At 58.2% G+C, this 25,033-nt stretch overlaps 3 protein-coding genes across 4 annotated transcripts in view; 1 reads left to right on the top strand and 2 right to left on the bottom strand.

Moving 5' to 3' along the window:
* The window catches only part of HDAC7 (histone deacetylase 7), a 36,648-nt gene extending 33,857 nt beyond the window's left edge, over window positions 1–2,791 (top strand). The window contains 3 exon segments of the mRNA XM_058042206.1: window positions 125–209; window positions 591–729; window positions 1,476–2,791. Of these exon segments, the coding sequence (XP_057898189.1) occupies window positions 125–209; window positions 591–729; window positions 1,476–1,521 (270 nt within the window). The 3' untranslated portion in view covers window positions 1,522–2,791.
* A 1,689-nt stretch (window positions 2,792–4,480) lies between these two features.
* LOC131094543 (twist-related protein 2-like) lies at window positions 4,481–9,328 on the bottom strand. The gene is made up of 3 exons (XM_058042199.1): window positions 8,850–9,328; window positions 4,562–5,015; window positions 4,481–4,523 (listed from the first exon to the last, which is right to left on the bottom strand). Exon 1 carries the CDS (start codon window positions 9,326–9,328, stop codon window positions 8,855–8,857), a length of 474 nt encoding a protein of 157 aa, XP_057898182.1. The 3' UTR covers window positions 4,481–4,523; window positions 4,562–5,015; window positions 8,850–8,854.
* A 7,999-nt stretch (window positions 9,329–17,327) lies between these two features.
* Window positions 17,328–23,793, bottom strand: SLC48A1 (solute carrier family 48 member 1). 2 transcript variants are annotated; one of them, XR_009115681.1, is made up of 4 exons: window positions 23,410–23,793; window positions 19,089–19,256; window positions 18,134–18,576; window positions 17,328–18,083 (listed from the first exon to the last, which is right to left on the bottom strand). XR_009115681.1 is itself a non-coding variant. In XM_058042200.1 (3 exons), exons 1-3 carry the CDS (start codon window positions 23,546–23,548, stop codon window positions 18,440–18,442), a joined length of 444 nt encoding a protein of 147 aa, XP_057898183.1. In that variant the 5' UTR covers window positions 23,549–23,793; the 3' UTR covers window positions 17,328–18,439. The 2 variants fall into 2 exon arrangements, 1 of the variants encoding a protein (XP_057898183.1); XM_058042200.1 differs by having other exon boundaries at window positions 17,328–18,576.
* Between the last annotated feature and the right edge of the window lie 1,240 nt (window positions 23,794–25,033).

Below are 25,033 nucleotides of genomic sequence, written 5' to 3'. Positions count from 1 at the left end.
GGCACTGGCCCGGTGCCACTGCCCCGTGTGCCCCGATGCCACCACCCCCTGTGTCCCCCAATGCCACCACCCCCTGTGTCCCCCAATGCCACCACCTCCCCACGTCCCCCATTGTGCCCCGCAGCCGGAGCCGCTCCCCGAGGACAGCCTGAGGCAGAAGCCCAACGCCAACGCCGTGCGCTCCCTGGAGGCCGTGATCCAGGTCCAGAGTGAGTGGAAACCTGGGACACCCCTGTCCTGGGACACCCTTAACCTGGGACACCCCTAACCTGGGATATCCCTGTCCTGGCACACCCCTGTCCTGGGATACCCCTGTCATGGGACACCCCTAACCTGGGACACCCCTAACCTGGGATATCCCTGTCCTGGCACACCCCTGTCCTGGGATACCCCTGTCATGGGACACCCCTAACCTGGGATATTCCTGTCCTGGGACACCCCTAACCTGGGACACCCCCAACCTGAGTTATCCCTGTCCTGGGCCACCCCTCTCCTGAGCCACCCCTAATCTGGGACATCTCTGTCCTGGGCTATCTCTGTCCTGGGACACCCTGTCCCAGTGTCCCCAGCCCCGCTGTCCCCTCCCACAGGCAGATACTGGGTGGCCGTGCAGCGCTTCGCCTCCAAGCTGGGCTGCTCCTTCCTCGAGGCTCAGCACCACGAGGCCGACGAGGTGGAGACGGTCACAGCCCTGGCGTCGCTCTCGGTGGCCGTGATGGTGGAGAAGAGGTGACATTGCTGGGACTGCCCTGTGCCAGGGGGGTGGCAGCGGGGCAGGGCAGCGTCCCCGCCCTGGGTGAGGTTCTGGGCTCTTGGGAACCCCGTGCTGGGCTCATCCCAAATGGAAACCCAACCAAACCCTCCTGAGAACCCTGTGCTGGGCTCATCCCAAATGGAAACCCAACCAAACCCTCCTGAGAACCCTGTGCTGGGCTCATCCTGGATGGAAACCCAACCAAACCCTCCTGAGAACCCCGTGCTGGGCTCATCCTGAATGGAAACCCAACCAAACCCTCCTGAGAACCTGTGCTGGGCTCATCCCAAATGGAAACCCAACCAAACCCTCCTGAGAACCCCGTGCTGGGCTCATCCTAAATGGAAACCCAACCAAACCCTCCTGAGAACCCCGTGCTGGGCTCATCCCAAAGAAAAACCCAACCAAACCCTCCTGAGAACCCCGTGCTGGGCTCATCCCAAAGAAAAACCCAACCAAACCCTCCTGGGAACCTGTGCTGGGCTCATCCTGAATGGAAACCCAACCAAACCCTCCTGGGAACCTGTGCTGGGCTCATCCCAAATGGAAACCCAACCAAACCCTCCTGAGAACCCCGTGCTGGGCTCATCCCAAATGGAAACCCAACCAAACCTTCCTGCCTGGAAACCCAACCTTCCTTCCTGCCAGCAGGGTCCCCCTCGTGTCCCCTCCCCGTGTCACTGTCCCCACGTGGCCCCTCACGTGTCCGGTTCCCCCGCAGGGCACAGGAGGAGCCCATGGAGCAGGAGGAGCCCATGAACCAGTGACCCTTGGGGACATTCCCGGCGTGGCCGCAGCCCCCGAAGATCCCGATCCCGTTTGTCCCCCTGGCTCCCGAGGCCCTGGGCGGGCCTGGACTCCTGGAAGGGACATTCCCACATCCAGCAGGACGGGAGCACGGAGAGCCCCGAGCCTGGACTGTGCCCAAGCCCCCTCCCCAATTCTGGGACCCCTCGATGGGGGTGAAGCCCCCCAGCCCTGCGGCACTGACCCCCCATCCCGGGACCCTCCTCAGGGGGAAGGGCCGGACGTTGGGATGGACGCTGGGACCACCCTGGGGACGGCTCCCATATGGAAACCCAACCATGCCGGGGTTTGCTCCATGGGATGGGATCTCCGTGCCCTCTCCTGAGGCTCCCTGGCTCCCCTTGCCCTGCTGGGCACAGGGACAGAGCGGCAGGGATGGGACCAGGTGCTCAGGAGCATCCCAAGGAAGATTTGGAGCTCCTGAGGAAGTTTGGAGCATCCCAAGGAAGATTTGGAGCTCCTGAGGAAGTTTGGAGCATCCCAAGGAAGATTTGGAGCATCCCCAGGAAGGTTTGGGGCATGCCAAGGAAGATGTGGAGCATCCCCAGGAATGTCTGGAGCCCCTCAAGGAAGATCTGGAGCCCCCCAAGGAACGTCTGGAGCCCCCCAAGGAACGTCTGGAGCCCCCCAAGGAATGTCTGGAGCCCCCCAAGGAACGTCTGGAGCCCCTTAAGGAACGTCTGGAGCCCCCCAAGGAACGTCTGGAGCCCCCCAAGGAATGTCTGGAGCCTCCCAGTGAGGGCAGAGCGAGGCCAGGGGTGGGCAGTGCCCGGGGGTCCCCCCTGCCCTCGCTGCCCAGTTTGCACTATGGACCCTGCCAGCCCTGATGTGAACCCGACTCCTCGTCCCGGGGCAATTTTGGGGACCTTCCCCTCCTGCCGAGGTGCCTCGAGCCCCTTCCAGCCCCCCGAGGCCCTGGCTGGGTGTGGGTCCGGCCCCTGAGCCCCTCCCCAGCCGGGGCTCCCCAGTTCCCACCAGGGATCCCCCAGGGGTGCCCAAACCCCCTCGGTCCCATCCCTGTCCCTGCCCTGGGGTGACAGGGGCAGATCCAGAGCCTCCAACCCAAGGGTTCCATCCCAATTTCCCTTTGCCCATTTCCCCAGGAGCAGCCCTGTCCTGGGGGACAGAGGGGACCCAACCCTGGGGACAGAGGGGACCCAGCCCTGGGGACAGAGGGGACCCAACCCTGGGGACAAAGGGGACACAGCCCTGAGGACAGAAGGGACACAGCCCTGGGGACAGAGGGGACACAGCCCTGGGGACAGAGGGGACACAGCCCTGGGGACAAAGGGGACACAGCCCTGGGGACAAAGGGGCACAGCCTTGGGGACAGAGGGGACCCAGCCCTGGGGACAGAGGGGACACAGCCCTGGGGACAAAGGGGACACAGCCCTGGGGACAAAGGGGCACAGCCTTGGGGACAGAGGGGACCCAGCCCTGGGGACAGAGGGGACACAGCCCTGGGGACAGAGGGGACCCAGCCCTGGGGACAAAGGGGACACAGCCCTGGGGACAAAGGGGACCCAGCCCTGGGGACAGAGGGGACACAGCCCTGGGGATAAAGGGGACCCAGCCCTGGGGACAAAGGGGACCCAACCCTGGGGACAGAGGGGACCCAGCCCTGGGGACAAAGGGGACCCAGCCCTGGGGACAGAGGGGACCCAGCCCTGGGGACAAAGGGGACCCAGCCCTGGGGACAAAGGGGACCCAGCCCTGGGGACAGAGGGGACCCAGCCCTGGGGACAGAGGGGACCCAGCCCTGGGGACAAAGGAGACACAGCCCTGTCTGAGCTGGGCGTGGGGGCAGCTCCGGCTGCGGCGACGGAGGGGGAGGAGATTTTGTATAAAAACAAAACAAAACAAAAAAACAAAAAAAAAAAAAAAAAGAAATTTTAAAAGGAAAAAAAAAAGGAATCAAAACCCTTGGTGTGGCTCAGGGTGGGGGTCCTGGGGGGGATGGAGGGACCTCTCAAGCTCCATCCTGCTGGAATTTACCAGGAGGAATCCACCATGCACAGGATGACATTTTCCTCATTTCAAGGTTTTTTGGCTCATTTTAAAGATTTTTTTTCTCATTTAAAATGCAGGGATTTTTTTAAACAAACAAGACACATCAAAATACTTGAAAATATTCTTTTAAAAATATATTTCACCTTTTTGGTTGGAAGCTGGAGTCTCACTCCACAGATAAGTTTTTGCCCTTTATTTTTCAAGCACAATTTATTCTTTTTTGAAGGAAGATTTTAAGTTCTGAAGCCGATTTTGTTTCTCAGCTGTAAAATCCTTCCCGAACGAAGCCACCACAGCCCCATTTTTAACAGAACTCTGATTTTTTTAAGCACCTCCAGATTTTTTTGAAGGCTGCAGACGACTCCTCGGAGCAGGGAATCCAATCCCACTGCACATAAAAATTGGGAATTGGGTGAAAAAAGTCACTCTGGGCCTTCCTGTGGCTCCTCCGTGGATTCTCTGGTGCGCCCCAAACCTGATCACAACTGGAATTCCTCTCCCATGGAATATCTGGGGGCTCAGGCCTGTTGCAGCCTCTCTGGAAGGGATTTTCCCCCTCTTTTTCTGCCATAATAGGCAAAAAAACCTGTTTTTTTTTTTCTTTATTCCAATAAATGCGGCCCAGCTGAGGGAGGTGCAGGGTGGACCTGGCAGCACCATTCCCTAGGAAAAACAAGGATTGAACCCTGGAAAATTCCCCCTGGGCTTTATTGGGGTCGTTTTGGGCACCCCCAACACCTCCATTGTCCTTTCCCCACACCCTCAAGAGAGCCCAAATCCACTCAGAGTTCCCAAATGGCCCCAAAATCCCAAAATTCTCGACAGCTCCGTCTCCAGCCTCAATTCCTGATAAATCCTGAGGAACTGGGAGATTCCACCAGGGTGTTGGTGAGGTTCATCCACGGGGCAGGAGTGGCTGGGGGGTTCAGCAGCCCCCAAATCCCCCTGGATCCTCACCATCCATGGGATCACAATCCATGGGAACACCACAACACAATCCATGGGATCACAATCCATGGGAACACAACACAATCCATGGGAACTCAACACAATCCATGGGATCGTCCCGGCGCGGAGCCTTCAGAGCAGAATGAAAGCGGGGGCACCCCCGAGGTCCTTGGGGGGCTCCAGCCCTTCCCCTTCCCCTCATCCTGGAGGAATTGTCCTGCTCTGGGAAGGGCTCAGCTCTCTGGCAGTCCCACAGGAGGAAATTGGGGTCTGGGGATGGTTCCTTACCTGCGAGCCCACAATAAATCACAGCCCCGAGTTCCTCCAGCAGCGTCCGAACCGACTCAAAGCAGCTCCTGCTGCAGCTCCCTCGGGCTCATCCCTAAAGTTTTTGGGGTCCCCGGGGCTGTCGGGGGTTTGGGGTCCTTCCCTCCTCTCTCCAGGGAGGTTCCTGTGGGGTTTTGGGTGCTGGAGCTGCTTCCATCGAGGCGGAGACCTGGGGAGAGACAGCGGGGTCAGGTTGGGATCAGCTTCCCAAAATCCTACAAATTCATCCCCTGGAACCAATGGGGTCAGGTCAGGATCGGCTTCCCAAAATCCTACAAATCCATCCCCTGAAGCCAATGGGGTGAGCTTGGGCTTGGCTTCCCAAACTCCTACAAATCCATCCCCCAGAGCCAGCAGGGTCAGGTCGGGTTTGGCTTCCCAAAATCCTACAAATCCATGCCCTGGACCCAGCAGGGTCATGTTGGGATCAGCTTCCCAAAATCCTACAAATCCATGCCCTGGAAACAATGGGATGAGCTTGGGCTTGGCTTCCCAAAATCCTACAAATCCATGCCCTGGACCCAGCAGGGTCATGTTGGGATCAGCTTCCCAAAATCCTACAAATCCATCCCCTGAAACCAATGGAGTCAGGTCGGGATCGGCTTCCCAAAATCCTACAAATCCATGCCCCAGAGCCAGCAGGGTCAGGTCGGGTTTGGCTTCCCAAAATCCTACAAATCCATGCCCTGGAACCAACAGGTTTATTCCATCCCCTCCTGCTTTGTCTCCGGCTGTTTCCTCCTCACCGAGAGCTTCCCCTCTCTGGAGAGGAGCCTGGGGAGGGATAAATCAAAGCCTCCAGGAATTCTCCTCCAGGAAGGGCTGAGGACAGAGGGGAAAATCCCCTAAAGGCCAATGTGAGCCCTTGGGATGGGCGATGGGGCTCGAGGGCAACGAGCAGCCAAAATTTCAGAGTCATGGCCAGGCAGGACCATCCCAACCCAGCCCATGGGAAAATGGATCAGCTCCCTGAGCCCAGCGAGGTCTGATCCCAAAAATACACTCCTGGCAGGATTTTGGGAGGGAGGGTTGGACAAGGTTTAACGCCAAGGAACCCTCATGGGAGCATTCCAGGGCTGGCCAAGGGCTGCAGGAGCTTTGGGAGGAGCCGAACCCCGCAGGATTTGGGATGGAGAAGCTCACGGAGCTCCCTCCTCACCCTGCCTGGGTATCCCTGCCTTTGTCCGCCCCAGGAATGGGATCGGATCCGGGCACGGTCCCGCAGCTCCTCCCGCAGCTCCTCATTGCCCTGCGCTGCCGGGAGCCCTCCCTGACAGCCGGGATGACAAACGGGCTCGTTCCAGAGGCATTCCCGGGGCCAGGCGGCTCCAGCGATGAAAAACGGGCTCGGTTCAGAGGCATTCCCGGGGCCAGGCGGCTCCAGCGAGCTCCTTGCAGGGGCCATAAACCCGGAGATATTTCCTCGTTCCCCAGGGCTGGATCTGTGATTTTACGTCTGGATTAATTTTGACTAATCCTCAGCAGTGCGGGGACTCTGCCACGGAGAGCAGCTCGGTCCCACTGGGTGGTTTTGTCTATTTTTAATGGAAATGTGGAGGTTTTTGATGGAAAATGAACCCAGCAGCTCTGGTCGGGCCTGTGACAATTCGGGGGATTTTGGGGAACGTCCCACATCCCTCACCAGGGCGGTTCCTCCAACGCCTCCCCTTCCACCCCGAGTGAAAACACAGCTCTGGGAAGAGCAGATTTTGGGGAACCCTCCAAACCTGCTCTGCTCCAGGAGGGAATCCCAGGAGCACCAAATCACCCGGGAACAGATTTCCCGGGATTTTAGTAGCTCCTCACCTCCCCTGAGAGCCCAGCCCCAAACTGGGGGTCCCGGACCACCCTGAGCTCTTTAACCTGGGGCTGGATCCACTTTTAAGGGACAGATTTGGGGTGGGAAGGGATCCCTGCTCTCCTGTCATGCTGTAGAGGGATGCGGGGGATTTTAAAGCAGCTGGAGATGGATTTCCTGAGCAGGGAAATAAAAGGGAATAGGGAACAGGGATGGGAGCTGTTCCCGAGCTCCCGCAGTGCCCCGGAGCAGCGAGAGGTGTTTATAAATAAAAGCAAATGAAGCAGCCGCCAGACAAAGCCGATTCCAGGCGAGAGCAACAGTCCCCAAAGGGAAGATTTATCCAAGGTCTTTCAGGAGACACAATTAAGTGAGGGCAACGCGAGAGAGGCGATAAATCCAGGGAGACAAATGAAGGGCGAGGAACATCAGCCCTCAGCCTCTCCCCCCGGCACTTCCAGCTCCCGGCCTCATTTTCTCCTCCAGCAGGGAAAGAAACCATTTTAATGTGCCCAAGACTCGAGCAAAGCTGAGCTGGGGGAACTTCAAACGTGATTTCTGTTGCCTGAGGGCTCCATCCCTCTTTTTCCCGGGCTGATGTCTCCCGGTTAACAAGGGCACATCCAGCTTTTCCAGCCCCCTTTGACATTTAATAGGCCGAGTTCCACCATGCAGGGGCTGCTTTCCATTAGGAAATCCCAAGCCCGAGCGCAGGGTTCGTTCAGAGCCTCCCTCCCCAGCTCGGCACCGCTTTCCCAGTTTTGGGGGTTTTTTCTGGGAGAATCCTCGTTCCTCTCCCTCCCTGCCTGGCTGGGATTGTTCAAGGGGCCCCAAAACGCCGTAGGTTTGTCCAGGGAGGATGATTGCCTCCCCAGCTGGAGGATGAAGGCACAGAGCACTCGGGATGGATTTTAACGGGATTGATGATCCCGCTTTGCTCACGGGAGCTCTCCAAAGTGACTGAAGGGTCTATAATCCCTCTGTTTATCCCTCAGTTCTGCCAAGAACTCGGCTTAAATAAACAGCTCTGGGAGCCGCGTCGGGTTCTGCAAACAGAGGGAGCAAAATGGGTCTGGGGGTGATGGGGAGGGGGCTCAGCCTCCTCCACCTCCCCAAGGCAAAGGGATTTGAGTCAGGCTTTGCAAAATTCGGGATGAAGCAGTGCTGAGCAGCTTCCCTGTGTTTGGGGAGAGCCCCACAACACCCCCAAAACTGGAGAATCCAACCCCAAAGTGCCAAACCCAGAAGAGGGTGAGGGGTCCAGGGGGGCTCAGCATCCTGACTGGTCCTGGCGGATTTCGGGCATCCCAAACTGAGGACAAGGGGCCACCCTTCTCCTCTGGCCGGCCCTGAGGGGAGGTGACCCGGCAAAACCAGGATTTAATGTCTGAAACAACAGGGTCTGCCCCCAAAGATTGATATTTATACATGAAATTAGCAAAGTGTCAGATTTCCTGCTGGCTGGGAAAGGGAATTTCAAGGTGGCCCATCCTGAAAGGAAATCCCCTGGGAGATGCCCGGCACCCTGAGCCAGCCCTGGCTGCTCCACGGCCTCGAATTCGGGGCTGTTCGGTGCCCGAGGAGAGGCAGGAGGAGCCCTGGTCCTGTCTGGGAACAGCGGGGCCAGGGTCCCATGAGGCATCCCCGGAGCTCCTGGCTCGGGAATGTCCTCTGGAACTTTCTGTTCCTGCTCTGCGGGAAGCGTTGGCGCCTCGTTAACCCCGCTCCTCCCATTCCCGATTCCTCCCAGCCCTAAAACTCTGAATTTTGGATTGTTCGCCTCTCAGCATCCTGAGCTGAGTCCATCAGATTTCCCCGGGCGGTGCTGGATTCCCGCGGATCCAGTGGGATCACGGCTCCCATCCCGAGTGCGGAGCTCTGGGAGAGGAGCAGGGGGAAGCCAGGCAGGACACGAGGCCACCCCAGGACAGGGCAGCTTTGACACCTCGGCAGCCCCAGCACGGCAAGGACGCGATTTGGGAATAAATCAGATTTTTAAAACCCCGTTTTGAACCTTTCCCACCCCTGCTGAGCGGGATCGGCTCGGGAACCGCCACCTCCTCCCGCTCTGGGGTCTGGTGGGACAAATCCCTCATCCCCAGAGCGCCAGGGGGGTGGCCGCGATTCCCAGCGGGATCGAGGCGGGACACACGCAGAGGCCACGAGGACACGGCGGTGACACAACGGTGACGCGGCCACACGTACCCGGCTCAGTGCGACGCCGACATGGACCAGGCGCCCTCCATCCTCCACACGGAGAAGGCGTAGCTGAGCCTCTCGTGGGCCAGGAAGTTGCAGCTGGTGGCGACCTTGTGGTCCAGCTCGTCGCTCTGCAGCACCTGGCACAGGAAGTCGATGTAGCGAGCGGCCAACTTGAGCGTCTGGATCTTGCTGAGCTTGTCCGAGGGCAGCGTGGGGATGATCTTGCGCAGCTCGGCGAAGGCGTCGTTGAGGGACTGGGTGCGCTGGCGCTCCCGCACGTTGGCGATGACGCGCTGGGCGTGGGCGTCCTCGGGGGGCTGCGGGGCCGGGCTGCGCCGGCTGCGCTTGCCCTGGGCCTCGGGGGCTCCGCCGGGGCCCTGCCCGCGCTTGCGGCCGCTCTTCCTGGGCAGCCGCTCGGCCTCGTCCTCGCTGGTGGCCGCGCTGCCCTCGGGGGACTCCGGGGAAAGGTTTTCCTCCTTCATCTCCTCGGCCGCCCGGGCTCCCGAGGCGAGGCCCGGAGCGTCCGCCCTGGGGCTCCCCGGGCGCCCCAAGCCCCGCAGAGCCCTCCAAGGAGCTCCTTGGCTTTTCCTTTGGGCCAGGAGAGGAGGGCTCTGGGATGACTTCGGGAACGGCTCCTGCTGATAGGGCGAGCGCGGCGGGGGCGGACCAGGCGCAGGCCAATGCGGGGGAACGCCAGCGGCTCTGGAGCTTATGGGTTCCAGATTTCCTCTCTCCCTCCCCACCGCCACCCCGAGCCCTCCGGCACAGATGCTCCGGCTGCCACCCGGATGTCAGCGACGCTCTCGGTGCCAAGGGAGCCCCAGCCATGGAGCTCGGTGGTGGCTTTGGGGGGTTTTTAAATTGATTTTTCAACGCAGTTGACCCCGCAAAGAAACATCCCCTTGTTTGGGGTGGAGGAGGAGACTTTCACCTGTGAGGGGGCCAGGTGGGGATGTGGAGCCACAGGGGTTGCAATGAGTGCGTCAGGAGCTCCCAAAATCCAAAGGAAGAAGCAACCAAAGGGAGATCGGCATCCGTAGGGCTCTTGAGGAAAGGCTTTGGTCAAAATGAGCTTGAGTTTGTGTCCATTTGTCCATCTGCCAGGCCATCCCTTCATCCATCCATCTGTCCATCCATCTGTCCATCCGTCCATCCATCCGTCCATCCATCCATCCATCCATCCATCCATCCATCCATCCATCCATCCATCCATCCATCATCCATCCATCCATCCATCCATCCTTCTCATCTCCCTCATCACACTGATCCATCACCAAATTCCTGTCGAGTAAATCCAGCAGCTCCTGGGTGGAAGAGGAAGAGGAAATGGAAGAGGAAGAGGAAATGGAAGAGGAAGGGGAGCAGGAGGAAGAAGGGGAAGGGCAGGACCTCTCTGGGAATCCCCCAGGACGGGACTGGGGCTAGATCTGAAGCCCTCTGCCCCAGCAGTACTGCCGAGGGCTGGGGAGCTGCCACCAGCTCCAGCTGAGGCTTGGCCTGTGCCTGGCCTTTATTCCTTAATTAATTCTTTTTTTTTTTTTTTTAATTGTTTTCCTTTTAAAAGAAAATAAAAATTGAATTGAATTTCACCAGGAGAAGGGTTCTGGCCGGGGGAGGGGAGGTTGGGGATCGGGGCTGGGATCCTGGAGGAACACAATGAGCTTTGAAGTGCAGGAAGGAGCAGCCCCACACCCCAAGGGGCTTTTGTCCCCACATTTGGAGGGGTTGTGGCTTTTCCCTCAAACATTTCAATTTGTTCTTTCAGTGAGTGTTTTTTTTTGGGAGGATATTCATCCAAACTCCTCATGGAAAGGTCACGAGGCACCAAAGTGGTTTCAATAACTCCTCCAGCTCGCTGGGGGTTTTTCTGGTGCTGCTTTTGACACATCGGGGAAAATTTCAAGCCTTAAAGAAAAACAACTGAGCCAAGCCCAGCTCACTCGACTCAGGGAGAAGTCACCGGATGGGAGATTTGAATTCCCGATTCCCACCAGTTCCTGGCCCCTCTGGACACGTCCCCTCCTGGTTTCCCCCCAGTCCCTCACATCCATCACCTCCCAAGAGGATTTTGGGGGGTTTTTGGGGGAATCTCCTCCCAGGGGACAAGGGACAGGACAGCAGGAAACAGCCTTGAGTGCTGCCACCAAGGGTTTAGGTTGGACATTGGTAAGATTCCTCCTGGGCAGGACAGGGGTGGGGTCCCCATCCCTGGGGCGTTTCAAAGTGGAGGTGGCACTCGGGGACATGGCCAGGGTGGCCTTGGCAGTGCTGGGGAAGCGTTTGGTGCTCTCAGAGGGTTTTGCTCTGCTTTGTTTGGAGATTTTCTTTCCAAGCTCCTTTTCTTTGTTCCGGAGGACAAAAATAATCCCCGTTTCATCCCGCGTGAAGGGGGAAAAAAAAAAACCCAACAAAAAAAAAGAGAGGATAACGCTGATAAATGGGGAAGATGAAAGGGAGCCGGGAAGAGCCGCTGCCCCTGGAGGCCGGGAAGCGCCTCGAGACCCGCAGGTTTTTCCAGTTACGGCGGCCCCGGAGTGGAAACAGCTGCGGGGCGGCCAAACCCGCGGAGCATCCCTCCCGCCCGCGAGGTTGCTGCGGCAACCGCGGGGAATTCGGGGCGCTGGGATGGCGCTGGGAAGGGGAACCCGCGGGGCTTTGATCAGGGCTGATGGATGGCCCCGCGGTCCTTTCCCCGGCGCGGTGACCTCACGCTCCCGGAACGCGCTGGGATCTGTCACAACGCGGGGCTGCAGGAGGAATGAGGGGTCAGGGGGTCCTGGGGGGTCCCAGGGGGGTCCCAGGGGGTGCAGGGGGTTCCTGGGAGTGATCCCAGAGTTTTCCTGTGGGATGGGGTCAGGATGAGCCACGGGAGCCGCCCCCCATCCCCGGGCTGCGCCCATCCTGTTCCACTTAATTCCGACACGTGAAAGTTTCTTCCCCCCTTTTCTCCGCCATCTGCTCCCATCTGGCCATCAAAGCAGCCAGGAACCGTCCTGAGCTCTCCCGGCACGGAGCTGGGAATGTTGGGAATGTTGGAAATGTTGGGATCAGCCCCTCTGAGCCCTTCCTTGCCCCCAGAGCTGCCCTTGGGTCCGCACCGACCCCGGATCTGCCGCGGATCCCTCAGCGTCCTGATGAGGAGAAAAGGTCCCCACGAGCTTCTCCCATTTCCAGGTCTCTCCTCCTGCTTTGTCACCCCAGGAGGGGTCCCCCGGGGCTGGGGACGGGGACAGGAGGGGACAAATAAGGATTCCAAGGAAATGGGAGCAAGGGCACTCTGCAGGCCAGGAGGGAGCAGGAGCTGCTGTCCTGCACCTTGGGAGCGAATCAAAACCCCCAGGAACATCCAAGGCCAGCATCTGACTCCTGGGCACCTCTGGCAGTTCCGACTCCAATTCCAGGCATCCAGAGGAGCATCCATGCCCTTTATCCCCCGACTCTCCTGCACAGGAGTCCCAATCCCAATAAAAATCCCAATAAAAATCCCAACAGAGCCAGAAAATTAGGTATTTTTTCCTCTCCCGGTGCACTGAACCTGGTTAGCTTTAAAAGGAATTGGATTTGGGAAAATCTCAGTGGTTTGCGTGCAGGGAGCTGGGGCAGATCCAGAAAAAATCCCAAAAAATCCATCTCGACCTCAGCCTGCCCCACGCTGAGCCACGGGATCCTCCGGTGGAGCAGCAGCTCAGGAATTTGTGGGAATCAGCACCCGCTGAAGAATTTGTGGGAAAGAGGAGTCCAGGAGTGCCCTTAGCAACCAGACAAACATTTGTGGGGGGTTCTGTTCCATCCCGGAGGGAAAAACCCTCTGGAAAAATCCGGGAAAGGCGGTGCTGGGAGGGCAGGGGGTGAATTTGCCTCAGGGGTCCCTTCCCAGATCTTCCCCATGGAGCAGACCCAAACTCATCCCTTGTGCTCCTGCTCATGGCAAACCTGACTGGAATTTGGGGTTGGGAACTGGGAGGGAGCAAAAATGGGAACAAAATTTGGGGTTTTTTTATCACAGGGGCAACCAGAGCTGGGTTCCATCCAGGGGAAGAGGGAGACACCCTGGAGAAGCTGCAGTAAATCCCAGTTTTCCTTGGGGTGTTATCCAAGAGCAGCAGAGCCTGTGAGTGGGATGGGGATGTGGAGAGGAGGGAAGGATCCATGGATGGATGGATGGATGGATGGATGGATGGATGGATGGATGGATGGATCCATAAATTCATGGATGGATCCATAGATTCATGGATGGATTGATCCATGGAGGGATCCACGGATGGATGCTGGATGGATCCATAGATTCATGGATGGATGGATGGATGGATGGATGGATGGATGGATGGATGGATGGATGGATGGATGGATCCATAGATTCATGGATGGATGGATCCATGGATGGATCCACCGATGGTTCCATGGATGGATGGATGGATCCATAAATTCATGGATGGATGGATCCATGGATGGATCCACGAATGGTTCCATGGATGGATGGATGGATCCACAGATTCATGGATGGATTGATCCATGGAGGGATCCATGGATGGATGGATGGATGGATCCATAGATTCATGGATGGATTGATCCATGGATGGGTCCATGGATGGATGATGGATTGATGGATGGATGGATGATGGATGGATGATGGATGGATCCATAGATTCATGGATGGATGGATGGATGATGGATGGATCCATAGATTCATGGATGGATGGATGAATGATGGATGGATCCATAGATTCATGGCTGTATTGATCCATGGATGGATCCATGGATGGACCCACATCCCAGGGAACACTGAATTATTTCTGTGGGAGCAGCTCTGAGATCCCTCAGAGTGCCTCCAGTTCCTGCCTCTCTGCTGGGCCAAACTGGAGCCCAAAGGGGGCTCAGAAAAGGCCCTGGAGCTGCAAACCATGCCCAGAGCCACCACTCACGGATGTGCCCGAGGCCTGGGTGTCCCAAGACCCTCAGACCATCCAGGGTGGGGGTTCCTGACAGCAGCAGGGGAAGGACCCCCCCCTCCCAGAGCTGCCCTCACCCCCTCGCAGCCCCGCAGCACATCTGGGACACCCCCGGAGCCTTCAAAGCCGCGTCTGGGGAGAGACGAAAGGCCCGGCTCAACTCCTGGCCGGAGATGAAAGGAAAGCTCTCCCTCGGCGGCTGGAACGAGTTCGCGGTGCTCCGGAGCGGGGCTGCAGGGGCCCATTTCCTGCTGCCTTTCCAGAGGGAATCCACAGCAAATTCCCGGGGTGGCCGAGCCCGAGAGGGGCTCTGAGCTCCCCGAGGGGCTCCTGGGATGCTCGGTGGGCAGGGGGGGATGAGGGGCAGCGGGACGGGGAGGGAAAAGCTCCTCCAGGATGAGCCCGGGGCGGGGGAGCGGCGGCCGGGCGGATGCGAGCGCCAGATTTTCCTCATTTCGTCCCAGGAAATTCTATTCCGATTAAAAGGCGTTTGATGTGCGCGGAGCGGGCGCGGGGGGAGGCCGGGCTGGGGTTGGGTTTCTCTGCAATTGTTGGGCTTTGTGGGGTTTGTGAAGCAGCTCGAAGCCCCCAGGATTTGGCGGCTGCAGAACGTGCAGTTGAGTTTTGGGGTTTGTGAAAAGGTGGAGGAGGAAGGGATGGAGCCATGAGCGCCCCGGGGCTCCTCCTCTCCCGGTTTTCCAAAGGGTTGATCCCTCTCCATCAGGGAAGGGGAATCCTCCAGCTCCTCACCCCCTCCATCACCAGGAATTAAAGGAATAAAAGGGTTCTTTCCAGGCTGGAGAAGGGAAATGTCCCAGTGTCGTGGGAGGCTGGGGGTTGTCAGGAGTTCCTGTGAAATTCGGGGTTTCCTGAGGGCTGGAGGGGATGGATTTGGGGGTTTATCAGCCCACAAAAGGGGTAAAAGCCACTTTAAAGTGAGGCAGAGCCACGCCAAGGGCCAGGCAGGAGGAGCAGGGCTGCTGCTTCCCCCTGGTTGCTATTCCGGCCCATTCCTCACGTCCTTCTGTCCCACTCCCGGCCGAGGAGGAAGGGAAGCAGTGACCCTTCCTTGGGAAGTGGCTCCTGCCCAGCTCCAGGCTGGGAAGGAGCAGAGGGACCCCCAGAGGGGCCGGGACCCCCCGATGACCCCTTAGGGCTCTCCACAAACCCCAAACCCCATCCCAAAGGCTCTTCCCAGCTGCCCCAGCCTGGGGATTTTCAGCCTCCTCGTTAAGCACTGGGCCCATATTGAATCGTTTTATCCCTTTGGTTGCTCTCCAAGCTGAGAATTGTCCTAAAAATAACCATTCCCAGTTCTGTGTGAGGCTCTCCCCCCTCTCGCAGCCCCTGGCTCCGGCCCAGCTCCCCCAGCTCCGGTGAGTTCATCCCCACACCAGATCTGCTCCGCTGGGGATCTTTAATCCCAGAGCTGCTCTCACCCAAAGCCCGGCTGGAGCACGAGGATTCCCTCGGGAGCGGCAGCAGGGCCGGGCTCGTGTCCGTCTGTCTGTCCCTCGCCCAGCTGGACACGGCCCTGGGAGCCAGGACACTCCTCTGGGATCCCTGGCTCCAGCCCCAAGCTCTTCCTCAGGGGCTCTTCCAGATCCTCAGGATGCCGTGAGTGAGGTGGAATTTGGGGGAATTTTCTGATTTTTCCCAGCTGGGGAACAAAGGGCAAATCCAGGCTGAGCCAGCGCCGTGTCCAGGGAGCAGGGACACCACGTGTGGTGACATCCCCTGGAATGTCCCCTGGAGTGTCCTGGAAGGTTTGGGACACGTTCCTGTCCGTGCCTGTGCACTTCACCCTCCTAGACCCCACTCCCAGGGAATGGCACAGACTTCCAGGGCAGGGATTCCCCTGGGAACAGCGACCAGCAGGTCCCTCTGGGTCTGTCCCCATACCCAGACCCTCCTGCAGGTCCCTCTGGCTCTGTCCCCACACCCAGACCCTCCTGCAGGTCCCTCTGGGTCTGTCCCCACACCCAGACCCTCCTGCAGGTCCCTCCAGGTCTGTCCCCACACCCAGACCCTCCTGCAGGTCCCTCTGGGTTTGTCCCCAGACCCTCCTGCAGGTCCCTCTGGGTCTGTCCCCAGACCCTCCTGCAGGTCCCTTTGGGTCTGTCCCCACACCCAGACCCTCCTGCAGGTCCCTCTGGGTCTGTCCCCAAGCCCAGACCCTCCTGCAGGTCCCTCTGGGTTTGTCCCCAGACCATCCCACAGGTCCCTTTGGGTCTGTCCCCAATCCTAGACCCTCCTGCAGGTCCCTCCGGGTCTGTCCCCAAGCCCAGACCATCCCACAGGTCTCTCCGGGTCTGTCCCCAAGCCCAGCCCGTCCCCAAGGCCAGCACCACCCTCTGGAAGGCCCAGGACCCCTCTGCTGCAGCCCCAGAGCCACTGTGGGGACACCCAGCTGGGATCTGTGTCCCTGCACACCAGGACAGTGTCCCCAGCACCTCCCTGCCCCCCAAAGCCACCTGGAGGGTCCCCAGCCCCACGAGGCTCATCCGGAGCCTTTGAGGCGCCGCTTCCGCCCTCGCCACATCTTGAGAGCAGATTGGGAAAATGCAAAAAACCTGTGCTTCCCCTCTGGGTGCCTTTAATCCCTCCACGGGCAGGAAAAGTGGGACTGGGACCACTGCTGGACCCTGGGGAGGTGCTGAGACCCCCCCAGTGGGAGTCATTAGGGCCCCATGACCCTAAACAGCCCCCCAAAATCCGGCAGAGGCTCCCCAGGTCCTGAAGATTCCTCAGGCTGCCCAGCACCAGGGAGTGAGGAATGCTGCAAAGGGAATTCCACGAAAAATGGGGCTGGGAAAGGCTGGTGCAGCCAGGGAATGGGGTGGGGTGGCTGGGACTTTGTGGGGGCTGTGGGGAGAGAAGGGGCCAGGGCGAGGGGAAGGGTTTGAGTCTCCTGGGAAGTCTTTGGAGCCACCAGGACCTCTGTCCTCTCCTGTCCCAGGGGATGGGAATCCCAGCTGGGATCCTTCTCTCACTCCAGGGCTGGGTCCTTGTGGGGACTTGCAGGGCCACGCTGAGCACCTTGGTGGCCCCACGCACAGGGATGTCGCTGTTTTGGGGATGTCGCTGTTTTGGGGTGCCCCAGGTGGTTTTGGGGTCTCGTTTGCCCCCCCCCCCAGCCCGGGCTGTGCCACTGCCGCCCTCTGGCGGCTCCTGCGGGCCCTGCACCCGGGGTGTCCCCAAGTGTCCCCAAAGTGTCCCCTCCCCTGCACCCCACCCCATGGTCAGTGATGGGATTGGAATGGGGCTGGGAGTGGGAATTCACTCGGGGCTGACCCCGAAGCCCCCCTGAAGCCCCCCTGCCCCCTTTTCCCTCCAAAGAAAAGGGATGGAATCATCACCACTCCCCCAAAAATCCCTTTGGGCTGAAATCCCGAAATCCCAAGGGATTTGTGAGGGAAAATCCACCTCAGACTCCCTGTGGATGAGGAGGTGAGGGGTTCAACACTCCCCACCACCCCAAAAGGTGCCATTCCCCCCCGTCCTTCCCAGGAATTCCAGTGCAGCCAGGCTGGTGAGGGAGGGCTGTATTTGTGGTGGCACACGGTGACAGCAAGGGTGGCGCCAACCCCGGCACCCCCGAGGTGCAAACCAGGAGGAATCCATGTAAAAATAGAGGGAATATTTACACACAGCATCCTTTAAAAAGCTGGCATGTGGGGTGGGAACTCCAGGGCTAGAACATGGCCCAGGGCTGGGTTTAGGGACTCCAGCACGTCACAGCCTCACCCCAAAGCTGCTCCTCAATCCCTGGGGTCCCCTGAGCAGCCTCTGTCCCCTCCTCTCTCCTCCTGCTTCCACAAAAACATTTTTTCCTTATTTTTCCCCCCAGGAATCCTCTCCCTGAGGCTCAGGCAGGTCAGGCCTTGACCCTACACCCCTTTCCCCCAAACACCTTTTCCCTACACCTGCTGCTGCTGCAACTTCAAGCGTTAAATACAGCATTTATGGTTAAATGAGATCCCATTCCTTTTGAAAACCAGCCTGGGGAGCAGCCAGGGCAGCATTCCTGTCCCTGGGAGCTTTGGGATGAGCTCTGGGATGAGCTGTGCTCTGCCAGGAGCAGCATTCCCAAGGCAGGGAGCTTTGGGATGAGCTCTGGGATGAGCTGTGCTCTGCCAGGAGCAGCATTCCCATCCCAGGGAGCTTTGGGATGAGCTCTGGGATGAGCTGTGCTCTTCCAGGAGCAGCATTCCCATCCCAGGGAGCTTTGGGATGAGCTTTGGGATGAGCTGTGCTCTGCCTGGAGCAGCATCCCCATCCCTGGGAGCTTTGGGATGAGCTGTGCTCTGCCTGGAGCAGCATTCCCATCCCTGGGACCTTTGGGATGAGCTCTGCTCCTCTGCTGCCCCCAAACCCCAAAGCCCTGGAGAGGCAGAACCTGGCTGGGAGCTCAGCTGGGCCCTTCCCACGGAGCAGAGAGCGGACACAGGAGCAGGGCAGTGACAAAGGTGGGGACTGCCACCCCTTTGGCAGCACTCAGGGAGTCCTTCCCCTCCTTCCCTCCCAGAACGAGCAGCGATGAGTGAGGAAAAGCCAGCAGGAAAAGCCCTCTGTTGGACAGACAGACTGACAGACAGACAGACAGACAGTGTCTGTGCCCTCTCTCACACCTTGCCCCGGGGCTCAGAAGTCGCTGAGGATGCTGATGTCGGCGAACTCGGCGCGGTACCGGTGCGAGTAGAGGCTCAGCAGCAGCGCCCACTTGAGCGCCATGAAGCTCCACACGCAGGACAGGTAATAGCTCTTGGGGTCAGTCAGGGCTGTGGGGGGGAAACAGTGGGATTGGGTGGGAATTCGGTGGGAATTCGGTGGGAATTCAGAGGGAATTCGGTGGGAATTCATTGGGAATTCAGGGGGAATTCATTGGGAATTCGGTGGGAATTCATTGGGAATTCATTGGGAAATCGGTGGAGATGGGAACGCTGAGTCAGGGCTTGGAGCTGCTCCAGGAGGGATGGACTCAACCTTTGTCATGGAAATGAGGAAATTCCCAGGTTTTTTGGGGGTGCTTTGTCATGGAAATTTGGAAATTCCCAGGTTTTCTGGAAGGGCTTTGTCATGGAAATTTGGAAATTCCCAAGTTTTCTGGAAGGGCTTTGACATGGAAATGAGGACATTCCCAGGTTTTCTGGGGGCTTTGTCATGGAAATGAGGACATTCCCAGATTTTCTGGAAGGGCTTTGTCATGGAAATGAGGCAATTCCAGGATTTTTGGAGGTGGCAGGAGCACCCCCAGCCCTCCCCAGTGTTCCCAGTGCCTCCCAGTACTCACACTGGTGCTGGGTGATGGCCAGGGCCAGGAAGGCGCAGAAGCCCAGCCCGGAGAGGGCAGAGAAGAGGATCCCGACGGAGAGGAAGAACCTCAGCCCTTTTAACCAGGTCCTCCAGTAATCCTGCAGGTACATCACATGCGTGATTAGGGCCCAGAGCGCCAGCACACCTGTCCAGGTGACAGCAGGGACATCAGAACGGTACCCATGGACAGGTAAAACACAGCCCAACCCCCCAGAACAGCACCCATGGACAGGTAAAACACAGCCCAACCCCCCAGAACAGCTGGGAACAGCTGGGAACAGCAGCACACCTGCCCAGGTGACAGCAGGGACATCAGAACAGCCCCTCCTGGCCAAGCCCTCCCTGCAGCTGCCAGGACCTGCTGCCCCCCTGCCCACATTCCCTGCTCAGGACAGGCTGGGTTCCCACCCCAGGACCAATCCCCCCGTGCTGGGGGTCCCCAGGCTGGCAGGAGGGATTTGGAGCAGGGCAGATCCCGTGGGCAGAACTGCAGAGTCACGGCACCCCAAACTGTGCCAGGGTCTGGTGACAGAGCTGAGCCCTCGGGTTCCCCAAAATCACCTCCCCCACTTCCTGCTGCCCCGGGTTCCAGCGCTTTTGAGGCACATTTGGGACAGAAATGGGGAAATTGAGGTTTGGAGTCAGCAAAAAGCTGCTCCCTGCTGAGCCTGCCCGGATGACTCAGCAGAACTGCCCTGAATGCTGAGTCAAGGTTTGCTGTTCCCACCCTGACATCGCTGCTGCTGCTGCACCAGAGTGCCTTGAGCTCCCCTGATCCTGACCCAAACCCTGATCCAATTCTAATCTAAATCCTGATCCAAACTCTGGTCCAAACCATGATCCAAACCCTGACCCAAACTCTGATCTAAATCCTCACCCAAACCCTGATCCAATTCTAATCCAAATCCTGACCCAAACCCTGACCCAAACCCTGATCCAATTCTAATCCAAATCCTGACCCAAACTCTGACCCAAACCCTGATCCCAACCCTGACCCAAACTCTGACCCAAACCCTGATCCAATTCCAGTCCAAACCCTGATCCCAACCTGATCCCAACCCTAACCCAAGCCCCAATCCAAGCCCTGACTCAAGCCCTGATCCAAGCCCTGGCCCAGCTTTCCAGAGGCCGTTCTGGGCCAAAACATCACCTGAAAAACTCAGGGTTTGAAACCATTTTTTACTGGGAAATGAAATAAAAGTTGTGACTATTGAAAGCTTGGGGTGACTGCCTGCAGGAGCTGCAGGTTTTCACCCCAGGGATTCCCCAAATCCCCAAAGCCCTCCTGCCCTATAAAAACACCTTGTTCCTAAAGCTGAGCCAGGGCACCAAACCCCAGAGCAGCAGCAGAGCCTGCACAGCTCCAGTCCCACCCAAACCCCTCCATAAAAACACAAACCCCACCCAAACCCCTCCATAAAAACACAAATCCCACCCAAACCCCTCCATAAAAACACAAATCCCCGAGGATTTACCCCAAACCCAGCGCCCTGGAGCAGGAGCTGCCCCATCAGACACAGCCAAGGATTTCCAGCAGGGAATCCAACCCAAATTATCCCAGGATACAAAAAAGGGAAAGCCCCAAAGAGCCCCCGAGCAGAGAGGAGCTGGCAGGTACCAGGGAAAAATCAATTTCTGAGTAAACAAAAAAAGCTCCCAGCACCCTTGGAAGGAGCTGAAATAAACCCAGGAGTTCAAAGCAGGGCTGGGGAATGATTCTCCCCCATCAGACCCAAATATTTGGATAATGTTTGGGCTGTTTGAGCTCAAGGGAAATGAGCTTTCCCTCTCTGCAAACATCCAAACAAAAACTGGGACAAGCACAAGGTTTTGTCAGCCTCCTGCTCCTCCTGGAGGGATCCTTCAATCCCAGAGGAGACTTTTTGGGAATGTTCCATTTGTCACACATGGAAATCCTGGGGAAAAACAACAAATCTGCAGCAGAGGCCAAAAAAAAGAAAAAAAAAAATGCACAAACAAGCACCAAAAATTCAGATTTATTCCACAAGGAGCTCCCCAACTCCAGCATTCCTGCAAGGAGCATCGTGTGGTGATGGCAAAGAAAATGAGGGTGAAAATGAAAAGCAACATTAAAAACCCCTGAAAATGGGGACTAATTCCAATATTGGTTTTTTTTTCTGTGTGTTTACAAAGCCTTCAGTCCTTTTCTAGCCACACAATCCCCTTTTATCCACTCCAGCTGCAGCATCAGCTGGAAGGAGCTGAAATCCCCACTCCAACAGGGGCTGGGCCTTTGCCAAGTGAAATTTTGTCATTTCCACGTTTGCCAAACTTTGCCTCTCCTGGGGGAGCCCGGGAGCCTCAGCTGGGTTTGGAGCAGGTCAGACATGGGGGGATTTTCCTGACAAAACTGCTGGGGCTCCACACTGAGATATTTTAGGAAAATAGCTCTGGGAGGAGAGGAACCTTTGGAATATTCTGGTGTTGTACCAGATCCCATATTCAGCTCCTATTCCTTCCATTTCAGGTGTTTTTAAAATTCTCCCAAGCCCCTGTGACTGGGTGGAAATGGAATTAAACCCCTGGGATATATAAGGGGTTTAATTTCATTAATTCCAGCCCCAGCATCATTTTCCCTCCATGGCACTTCAGACTTGGATCGAGTTTTGAGTGTAAATAAAAGGGAATTAGTGAAATTTAGGGCTAATTCCCAAGCAGGAAAGGTTCTCTGGGAGATAAGGGAAATATCAACAAACTGATTGCAGAGACAAAGCTGGAGACCCCTCGGAACCAGGAAGAATTCTCCCAGCCAGGAAGCCTGTGGATAAACATCCTCAAACACAGCTCCAAAGGCACAGCAGAGGCATTAAAAACGAGATAAACACGGGCCAGCAGGCAGAGCTTGGCTTAATCAGGGCACTTTGAGGAGGACCTGCAAATTCCGCTGTCAAAATTCCACTCTCAAAATTCCTCTGTCAAAATTCCTCCCGGAGCAAAAGCACAGCAGAAAATACCTTCATTTGCTCTTCCTCCTGCATTTCTGGTTCAAGATCCCCTCCAGCTTTGTGCCACCCAGCAAAGTGTGGGAATTCTCTGCTGAATCCCAGCTCCAGCTGGAAATAAAAGCTTTTTTTTTTTCTTCGTTTTTTTTTTTGAGGGAGAGGAAGCAGAGACAAGCCCAGCCACGAACCTCACCCTTGGATCCTTTCTAAATTTTAACTTCACTTTCTACTCTGGCAGGAATTCAGCCAGGGAAGCCCTGGAGCTGCAGGACTCTGTCCTGCTCCACCCCAACCATTAAACCACAGCCACAAACCCCCAAATCTCAGATTTCTGGGCACATCAGGCGCAGTTTTACCCCCCCAAAACCCAAACCCCTCTTTTCCAGAGGGTCTGCTTCCAGCATTTGGGGAAATCAAGAGGATTTTTTTGCTTCCCTGAAAACTTCAGCCCCAAGGAAGGGGCTCCTCGGCCCCGCTGGTGCCATGACACCCCCAATTGCTGCCCTGACACCCCCAATTGCTGCCCTGACACCCCCTCAGCCCTGAGATGCCCCTCAAGCCCTCAAACCTCCCCTCAGGGATGAGGAAGGGGGTCCTTGGCCCCACCATGGCCCTCACTCCCCTCAGGCATGAGAAATGGCCTCCTCACAACCCTCAGCCATGGGGAATGGGCTCTTCACTACCCTCACAGCCCTCAGGGATGAGAAAGGAGCTCCTCACACCCCTCTCAGCCATGGGGAATGGGCTCCTCACTCTCCTCACAACCCTCAGGGATGAGAAAGGGGCTCCTCACACCCCTCTCAGCCCTCGGAGCTCCTCAGGACTGAGGAAGGGGCTCCTCACTCCCTTCATAGCCCCCTCTGACATGGGTAAGGGGCTCCTCACACCCTCTCACTCCTCACAGCCCCCTCAGCCACGGGGAATGGGCTCCTCACTCTCCTCATGGCTGAGGAAGGGGCTCCTCACTCCCCTCTCACCCCTCAGGGCTGAGGAAGGGGCTCCTCATTCCCCTCTCATCGCTCATAGCCCCTTCAGCCACGAGGAATGGGCTCCTCACACCCCTCACGGCAAAGCACGGGGCTCCTCGGCCCCACCGCCGCCCTGACCCGCTCCATCACGCCCAACCCCGATCCCTCTCTCACGCTGATCCCGCTCAGCCCTCCCGGGCCGGTGCCCAGCGTCCCCTCGGCCCCGGTGCTGTACCCCAGAGCCCTCCCGTCCCGGCCTGGTGCCGAACCCGAGAGCCCTCCCGGCCCGGTGCCCGCCCGGCCCGGTGCCGTACCCCAGAGCCCTCCCGGCCCGGTGCCCGGTGTCCCCTCACCCCCGGTGCCGTACCCGAGAGGCCGCCGGCCGCAGCCGTGCCGGGCTGGCGCAGCGCGGGCACCACGCTCCAGGCGCAGAAGGCCGAGAGGCCGCTCAGGGCACCGAAGGACGCGTAGGCGACACGGAGCGCCAGGGCCCCGTTCAGCGCCATGGCGGCCTCGGCGCGGCCCGCCCACGGCACCGGGACACGCCCCGGGAACGGCGACGGCACCGGGACACGCCTCGGGAGCGGCAACGGCAACGGGACACACCTCGGGACACGGGAACGGGACACGCCCCGGGACACGGGACTCGGACGCGGGACGCGGGAACGGGATCGGGACACGCCTCGGGAACGAGGACAGGACACAGGACACAGCACCGGGACACGGGAACAGGACACGCCTCGGGACAGGGACACTCCCCGGGACACGGCACCGTCCACCGGGACTTGGACACGCCCACAGACACCGGGACACGCCCACAGACAACGGGACACGCCCACAGACACCGGGACACGCCCACCAGGACCGGGACACGCCCACCAGGACCGGGACACGCCCCCGGTCCCGCCCCATCGCAGCGCGCCCCCTGGCGGGCTGGAGGAGCGAGGAGCGGACACGAAGGGACGGGGACACCCCGGGGGGACGCGGAAAACACCGGGGGGACACGAGGGGACACCGCGGGGGGACACGGGCGGCACCGGCAGGTGGGGAGCGTGTGGCGCTGGGGACATCTCCGAGTGGCTTTCGCTTCCCCCCGGCCCATCCTGTGGGATTGCGGTCTGGGGACACCTCACCAAAATCCTCGAAGACTCTTTGGGGCTTTTCCGTTCCCTTTTCTCCCTTCCGCTTTTTTATTTGTTTTTTGGTTTTTTTTTTTTTCTTTTTTTAACATTCTTCCCCTTTCTGAGCCCTTGGTTGGGTCCGGCACTGCTTCATTTGCAAGGACACAAATTTCCAGTGACGATTGGGTGAAAATGGGATTTTCTCACTTATTTCCATCATTAATTAACTATCCCGCGAGCGCCACGGGGGCAGAGGCGCTCCCCGAAGCTGGGAATTCTGCTTTTCCCGAATTTCCCGGTTCAGCCTCCCCCAAAAGGATCTTTGGGAATGGGGAAGCTCGGCTGGGCTGCTCTAGGTGGCAGCAGCCTCCTTCCCTTTCCCGAGCCATCCCCGCTCTTCATCCACCTCCCCACCCCTCCTCCTCCTCCTCCTCCATCTCCCTTCCCCCTCTCCATCCATCCCTGGGTGTCCCCCAATGAAATTCGGGTTTTGGGGGGGTTGGACGGGGCTTGGAGCGCCCTGGGACGGGGGAATTGTTCCTGTCCTTGGAACGGGACAAGGTTCCTGTTCCTCCACCCCAGCCCGCAGCTCCCACCCTGCCGAGGGACCCAAAATTCCACCCCAGTTTGAGCCAAAATTCCACCCCAGTTTGATCAAAGTTCCCCCCAGTTTGAACCAAAATTCGCCCCCAATTTGACCTAAAATTCCCACTCAATTTGAACCAAAATTCCCTCCCAATTTGATCCAAAATCCCCCCCAACTTGACCCAAAATTCCCCCCCCAGTTTGAACCAAAATTCCCTCCCAACTTGATCCAAAATCCCCCCCAACTTGACCCAAAATTCCCCCCCAATTTGACCCAAAACCCCA

This window comes from Melospiza georgiana, chromosome 29, assembly GCF_028018845.1.
Source record: "Melospiza georgiana isolate bMelGeo1 chromosome 29, bMelGeo1.pri, whole genome shotgun sequence".
NCBI classification, from domain to species: Eukaryota; Metazoa; Chordata; class Aves; order Passeriformes; family Passerellidae; genus Melospiza; species Melospiza georgiana.
The sequence above is the reverse complement of the archived record's forward strand: the minus strand, read 5'-3'. Positions and strand labels throughout refer to the sequence as shown.

Excerpts from the sequence above, each read along its gene's own strand:
- LOC131094543 (XM_058042199.1), bottom strand. The coding sequence starts at position 9,328 with ATGAAGGAGGAAAACCTTTCCCCGGAGTCCCCCGAGGGCAGCGCGGCC.
- SLC48A1 (XM_058042200.1), bottom strand. The coding sequence starts at position 23,548 with ATGGCGCTGAACGGGGCCCTGGCGCTCCGTGTCGCCTACGCGTCCTTC. Across the intron at positions 19,257-23,409 it reads TGCGGCCGGCGGCCTCTCGG|GTGTGCTGGCGCTCTGGGCC; the intron begins GTACGGCACCGG and ends TCACCTGGACAG. Across the intron at positions 18,577-19,088 it reads GGCCATCACCCAGCACCAGT|CCCTGACTGACCCCAAGAGC; the intron begins GTGAGTACTGGG and ends TCCCCCCCACAG.